The 7,500-nt window shown below is 40.9% G+C and overlaps 2 protein-coding genes across 3 annotated transcripts in view; one reads left to right on the plus strand and one right to left on the minus strand.

Moving 5' to 3' along the window:
- Positions 1-835: 835 nt before the first annotated feature.
- LOC122248204 (epidermal retinol dehydrogenase 2) lies at positions 836-5,986 on the plus strand (the record flags this gene model as incomplete). The annotated part of the gene is given in 7 exon segments (XM_086541214.1): positions 836-925; positions 1,110-1,217; positions 1,675-1,806; positions 3,758-3,887; positions 4,344-4,458; positions 5,017-5,142; positions 5,477-5,986. Coding segments are annotated over 7 exon segments (753 nt in total), but the record flags the coding sequence as incomplete, so codon positions are not given.
- Positions 5,976-7,500, minus strand: part of lsn (vacuolar-sorting protein SNF8) — a 45,222-nt gene continuing 43,697 nt past the window's right edge. For both annotated transcript variants that reach the window (XM_043008075.2, XM_043008076.2), the window contains exons 4-6: positions 7,342-7,500; positions 6,713-6,848; positions 5,976-6,492 (exon numbers count right to left, since the gene is read on the minus strand). The exon at positions 7,342-7,500 is cut by the window's right edge and continues 7 nt beyond it. In XM_043008075.2, coding sequence (XP_042864009.1) covers positions 6,310-6,492; positions 6,713-6,848; positions 7,342-7,500 — 478 coding nt within the window. In that variant the 3' untranslated portion in view covers positions 5,976-6,309. The remainder of the gene's footprint in view (positions 6,493-6,712; positions 6,849-7,341) is intronic.

The following is a 7,500-nucleotide window of genomic DNA, read 5'->3' on the forward strand; positions in this document are numbered from 1 at the left end:
CAATCTCTCTCTCTCTTTCTCTCTCCCTCTCTTTCACTCTCTCTCTCTCTCTCTCTCTCTCTCTCTCTCTCTCTCTCTCTCTCTCTCTCTCTCTCTCTCTCTCTCTCTCCTCTCTCCCCTCTCTCTCTCTCTCTCTCTCTCTCTCTCTCTCTCTCTCTCTCTCTCTCTCTGTCCCTCTCTCTCTCTCTCTCTCTCTCTCTCTCTCTCTCTCTCTCTGTCCCTCTCTCTCTCTCTGTCCCTCTCTCTCTCTCTCTCTGTCCCTCTCTCTCTCTCTCTCTGTCCCCTCTCTCTCTCTCTGTCCCCTCTCTCTCTCTCTGTCCCTCTCTCTCTCTCTGTCCCTCTCTCTCTCTCTCTGTCCCTCTCTCTCTCTCTCTCTGTCCCTCTCTCTCTCTCTCTCTGTCCCTCTCTCTCTCTCTCTCTCCTGTCCCTCTCTCTCTCTCTCTCTGTCCCTCTCTCTCTCTCTCTCTCTCTCTCTCTCCCCCCCTCTCTCTCTCTCTCTCTCCCCCCCTCTCTCTCTCTCTCTCTGTCCCCCCCTCTCTCTCTCTCTCTCTGTCCCCCCCTCTCTCTCTCTCTCTCTGTCCCCCCCTCTCTCTCTCTCTCTCTGTCCCCCCCTCTCTCTCTCTCTCTCTGTCCCCCCCTCTCTCTCTCTCTCTCTGTCCCCCCTCTCTCTCTCTCTCTCTGCCCCCCCCTCTCTCTCTCTCTCTCTGTCCCCCCCTCTCTCTCTCTCTCTCTGTCCCCCCTCTCTCTCTCTCTCCCCCTCCCCCTCTCCCTCCCCCTCTCCCTCCCCCTACAATGTGCATAGCCGTCCCCTAACAGCCTGCTTGCCTTTCCGCAGGTGACAGGATCCGGCCAAAACCTGGGCCGGGAGCTCTCTCTTCAGCTGGCACGGATGGGGGCGAAATTGATACTGTGGGATTACAACGAAGTGAGTAAATTGATTTGTTTTGTCATGCGATAATTGATGATCCATTTAGGGAAAACTGTGTAATAGTGATGATGATAATATTAGAGGTAAGGTAAATATTACAAAAAAAGAGAGAGCGTACAATTATGTTGCATTTGTTAGCGTTGTTTGTCGATTCAGAAGCTACAGTGATGCCCGCTTTCAGAGCCACAATGAGGAGACTGCAGATATGATCAGAGAGATTGGTGGGGAGGTCTATACCTTCACTTGTGACATATCGGATCAGAAGTCTGTTGCTGCTGCAGCTGCAAGGGTTGGTTGTCACTGATTTTTGTTTTTTAATAATTATTTTTTTTTTTCAATCGTGTTGTTAGTGTATTTCCTTTTTTTTCTGTCATTCACAGTGGCTTATGTTGCATTTTTTTTTGCATAATGAATATTTGTTTTTACTGTGATGTGCTCATATAACAGGAGAGTTTATCTTTATTCTCTTTGTGATAAGTGTACATACTTATACTTTCTGTATATGTAGAGTTAAATTCACAGTATTTAAGAAAAAGGTGTCATTCACTTACTCATATTGTGATGTACATGTTTTCCAGCTTTTTCTATAAGTCGTTTTTGCCGAATACACGCATCAGTTTGACCCCAAAGAAGCCCTTTCAGCTTAATCCCATTCAGCTTCCACGCTTCATAACAAAGCTATCTCATAACCGAACTACAACAGCTTCAAAAATCATTCTCTCTCTCAACTCTGCCCCGACCCGCAGGTGAGACGCGACATCGGACACCCCGCCTTCGTCTTCAACAACGCTGGGACCTACGAGCACAAGCCCTTCCTCTCGCACACGCCGGACGAAATCAGGCGTCTCGTGGAAGTGAACCTGCTGGGGAACCTCTGGGTAAGGCCGTCTGCCATGATGAGTGTAGGCTCAGTCCTTCTCTTACCGTACTCAAAGAGCTGTCGTTGGGTAAGCCTGTTTGGCATCGTGGCTTCTCTTAGGGAGTCTAGGACAGTCTAGTTGGGTGAGTCCATGTGATAGTGTGTGCGTTCTTCTCTGCGTCTTCTATGGAGAGTCTTAAAGACAGTCTAGGTAAGTTACGGGATATGATGAAAGTTTTAGAATCGCAGGGAGAGTGAGACTTACAGGCAGAGGACGTTATGAAGGGTATAAGCTGGGAGAAGAAGCATAGTGTGCTATCCCTCTCCCTCTCATTCTCCCTTCCTCCCCCGCCCTCGCTCTCGCTCGCTCTCTCTCTCTCCCTCCCTCCCTCCCTCCCTCCCTCCTTCTCTCCTCTCCCTCCCTCTCTCCTCTCCCTCCCTCCTCTCCCTCTCTCTCTCCCTCCCTCCCTCCTCTCCCTCCCCTCCCTCCCTCCTCTCCCTCCCCTCCCTCCCTCTTTCTCCCTTCCTCCCTCCCTCCCTCTTTCTCCCTTCCTCCCTCCCTCCCTCTTTCTCCCTTCCTCCCTCCCTCCCTCTTTCTCCCTCCCTCCCTCCCTCCCTCCCTCCCTCCCTCTTTCTCCCTCCCTCCCTCCCTCCCTCCCTCCCTCCCTCCCTCCCTCCCTCTTTCTCCCTCCCCTTCCTCCCTCTTTCTCCCTCCCCTTCCTGAGCATAGTAGAGAGAGATATAAGGAATAAAAAAGGAAGGATGATATCTAACGATGCAAAGTTGGTTTTATTGACGTTTATGATTATGACTTTTTGAAAGCCAGACTATGAAGGTGCATGTGAGACCAAAGGAATGTGAGGAAGAGAGAGGGCGAAAGAGATAACCGTTGGAGAGAGAGAAACTGAGAGTGAGAGTGAGTTTGTCAGCAGGATTGCATGGAAAGTTACTGACAGATTGTGGCGACCTTTTCTGGAAGGCTTGTCCATTGGACCAATTGATTAGATTGTGGTGATCCAGCAGAGTTTTACTGATCTTAAATAAGTTAAAAGATTCTTCACCAGGTTTGCTAATGTTAGGAAATGCCTTTGATTCAATATCTTGTGGTATTTTATCACTGGGCTTTTTCATTGCTCTTACATAGTCTTTCTCTTTTTATAAGTATTAAGATTTAGGGGCATTTTAATTAATAGGGGAATGACACACCTGAATGGAGGCCTTTCATCTTTCTAATTTCATTAGGTGAATTTGACCTTTTCAGAGGTAGTGGTTCTTTATTTTTTTCATTCATTTTTAATTGCTGCAAACCTCACAAATGATTAATAATGCTATTTTTTATATATATTTATTATTTACCAGTTATATATTTTTTTAAAATCAACACCTGATTTTGATTTCAATTATTTCGATTATTGTGACACTGGTACATCATATTTACCAAGGTTTAGCGATTTTTTTCTGTAATTAAACCAGAACAGCTGTTTTACACACCTCGCCTCCCAGGTAAACATGCTGATCTTATATCACAGGGGGTAATAATCAATCTTAATTAATTGCAGTGGTGAATCTTATGAACAGAATGAAAAGTATGACAAATTGAGGATTATAATTACATCTTGTCTTTGATTTCATTCTGCTGCACTGAGAATCTCTTTCTTCATAGCAGTCAATATATACTTTATTCCTTTTTTTTTAGTTTTAGAACTTCAAAAGTATTTTTGCATCATCTCCTAACACAGCACACTCTTTATGAGCTGGAGACAAATGAGCACAAAAAATGCTCTTAAAAATATAAAGAATATTAATATTAATAATAAATGGTACCATATTACATGGTTCATCACACAGCACAACTGTGGGAAATAGATCGATAAAAAAAATAAGCATGATATATTGAGTGGGAGGGTGATATCAAGAAAGATAAAATGTCTGAATTGAGTATGAATTTATCCTTTGGCTCTTGTTTTTAGGTGACTCGGGAGTTTCTCGGCCACATGGCTCAGCACAACCGTGGCCATATTGTCTGCATATCTTCTGTTCTTGGATATATGGGCCGGACCAACGTGGTGCCATATTGTGCATCCAAATTTGGAGTAAAAGGTACGATAGATATTAGTCTATGTAAAATATGAAAGATAATATTAATATAAAAATTCAAAATATTTTTTTCTTTAGCTAATTTTCAGTTATTTTAAGGACGGCTTTATTGTTATCAATCCATAAAAATCTTAAATGTGCCTCCTGAAATCCATAAATTATCAAGAAAACATGATAAACACAACCTATTTTAAATTCTATAATCCATCATCATAAAATCTATTAGAGAATCATTTACATGAGAGATGCATGTAATCTAATTAGAGATTAGTAAAAATAAATAAATAAAATAAATAAATAAATATGTAAATATACTAATAATAATAATATCAATATCAATATCATGTCTACCACCGGCATCGGAAAATCGAATTCCTCCTCGAAGAACCGAGCACTAACATCCCTCATAGAAGAAACTAAAGGGAAATGAAATATGTCTGTGCAACCCCTTCTTTCCAGGCATGACAGAGGCCCTGGCAGAAGAGCTGAGGATGGAGAGGAGGAGTGGTGTGCGGGTCACGGCTGTTCACCCTTTCCTCATTTCCAATGTGGATGATGTCAAGCCCAATCTCAAGTTAGTTCTCGTGATCATTTTTTGATTCATGGACTACCAGTGGTGTTTATATGTATATGTATATGTGTATATATATATAATATATATATATATATATATATATAATATATATATATATATATATATATTATATATATGTATGTATGTATGTATGTATGTATGTGCCAGAGTTCTCAAATTGGCCATATTTTGAATGCATTATATGTACATTCTAGTGTTTTCAATTGAAATCTACAGTTTAAATTAGTTATGGTGTTTAGATTCGAGTTTTATGGCTATCTACATTATCATCATTTTTTTAGATAAATTAAAGAAGTTTAGCAAAATGAACAACAAAATTTGACAGATACTGGCTATTGGTCAGGGGCTCATTTTGGCTAATGTGAATGTATGAAAAAAAAGAGAGAGAGAAAAAAAAAATAAATATATATATACAATCAGGTAATCCGTCTCTTTCTCCAATATGATTCTCTCTTTTGTTTAGAAACTATTTTCCACATATGACATACCGCAAGTCGTAAAGTAAGGAAACAACACAAACTGTCCTTTTCTTCGCAGGTTCCCATGGTTGTTTGAGATCCTAGAACCAGCTGATGCTGCTTCGCGAATCATTACGGGTGTGAGACGTAACCAGGAAGAGATATTCCTGCCGGAGAAGTTGAAACCTCTTATGGTATTCTCAAAGTAAGTGAACTAAATGTTTCATCTCCCTTCGTTGAGTGGGGACTTGTGGAAATAAAATGACAAGTTATGTTGTTGTTGTTGTCGTTATTTTAAGCTGTATTATTTATGTCCTTTCCAAGATCAGGAACCCTAAGCATTCAGTATTTGTTTAGCTACATATATGAAGGCAAATATTTATATATATATACCAGAAATAATTAAAAAAAATAATACTGGCTTTACTATGATACTGCTACTGTCTATGAATAGTGTGATAATACATCCCTTATTCTCAAACAATGTTTATTTTTATTTATTTATTCTATTTATTTATTTATTTATTATTTTTTTACAGAATCCTTCCACGAAAGTTGCGGCGACTGTTTGGTGACTACATGGAATCCTAGAGATCTGTATCTAAAGTTAATAAGGATTTGAATATCAGGAGCATTTCTATAAACTCTGGTGAACCATAATTCATAATATGGAGTTTATTTTCTGTGAATGTACTTTCATTATATTTATTTTTGTAGATTGATAAACTTTTTTTGGTTTTGTGAGCATCTTGGTATAAAGGTTTGTAAATTTACAGTATACAATGAAATGTTCTTCTGAAATAACAAATAAATGTTTATTTTCAATTAAAGATTACAGTGTGGATAAATATATCCTAACTGTGATTAATCTAACAGTGGATTAAATTGTCATTAAAGATTGCTATTACTGTTGCTTATATTATTTTTTTTTAATTGTTAGTGTATCCCTAATAGAAATTTCAATTCCTTGAGGTGTACGAAAATACCTGAGCATTGAATGGAAAAAAGCACAATGTTACTTAAATAAAATATTTTGCATTATCTCTCATCTTCTCCGTGTTTTATTGATGGTGATTTCCTAAACAGAATGTAAATTTGTTACAAGGCAAGGATTAAATAAGTGGAATAAGTGGTATTCTTCATACAGGTGTGTAATAAACTTTCTGCGAACATAAAGCCTCTACCATAGGAACTAGTTTTAAGGCAACATTGGAAAAATCCATGACGTATAAACCACTAAATCACATACAAAAAAAAAAGAGTATTGAAAAGAAAAGTTTATCATAAGGACCAGCTAAATACAATGTCAAAATCTCTTTCCGAGAGTGACTATAAAAGAAAACTTCACTGACTACCTAAAGGAAGCTAGCCATTACTCTGCCACCACACACTGCTGGAAGAAGGCCGGGAACCAGTAGGATGCAGGGTGGTCCTGGTCGTCTCTCCAAGCCACGCCCACGCGGAGCAGGTGGTCCAGAGTGCGACCTACCCTCTCGTTGGTCCATCCTAAGCTCGAGGCGCTCGAAGCCACTGTCAGGTGGCCTGCCTTCTCCGCCTGTCGAGACAAAACGCACGCCTTTTTTCACGTGAACATAGATGAAGAGGTCTAAAAATCTCATTCCCACACAAGGTATATAACATAACTTAAAAATAGTACTATACACGAATTAAGATTGGAAAGGGAGAGCATGCCTGTATTTTTTCGCAACCGCAATAATAATAAAGAAATAAAAAACAGCATGAAACGCCCTTCAGCACTTGCATTACAAACGTACCTGCTGCAAGAGTGTTGTGTGATCCATGGAGAGTTCGCCAGGGATGGAGTATATGAACTGGGATGAGCCTGATGCGACCACCTCCATTCCAGAGCCGAGAACACGCAGCTTCTTGACAGCACGGATTACATCGTCACTGAAGAGAACAGACATTATATTAGTACATTTTGAAGTCAAATCGAAGTATGGAAAGAGCTATCGAGCAGTTGTCATATATCGATAATAAAGTAACTTCAGCCTTGGATTAAACGTAGGATTGCTGCCTATGTATAAAACTATAAATAGAAGAGGTGGGAAGACAATGTGCAAGAACACTGTGATTCGATAGCTCTAGTTCTCTTACCCTTGGTAGAGCATAAATGAGAGTGCCTGTCATTGCGCAAATAAGGTCAATGCTGTATATCAAAGAACGTAGCTACTCTCGGATGCATTGTCTCCACACCTCAAATGAGTCGCCCAACATGAAGATATATAAACGACGACTAAAATAACATCCTCTAAATTCCCCAAATAAAAAAAAACCGGCCAGAGAGGCAAAACAACCCCCTCAAAATGAGAAATCGTCCCAAATTTCCACGGCGCCCGAACGACTCTCGACCGACCACGCAAACAGCGCCCCGTCAACTCACGCCGAGATCTGGTTGTCCTGGCGCCTCCGCTGGTTGAGCTTCCGCAGCACCTCGTCCATGGACAGCACGCCGCCGTTGCGATGACTCGTGGCCACGCACAGCTCCACGATCTGGACGCCGAGCTCGTAATAGAAGTCGCCCACTCCCAGCATCTCGCAC

The sequence above is a fragment of the Penaeus japonicus genome, unplaced genomic scaffold (assembly GCF_977035675.1).
Source record: "Penaeus japonicus unplaced genomic scaffold, GWHDUDI00000001_assembly GWHDUDI00000010, whole genome shotgun sequence".
Classification (NCBI taxonomy): Eukaryota; Metazoa; Arthropoda; class Malacostraca; order Decapoda; family Penaeidae; genus Penaeus; species Penaeus japonicus.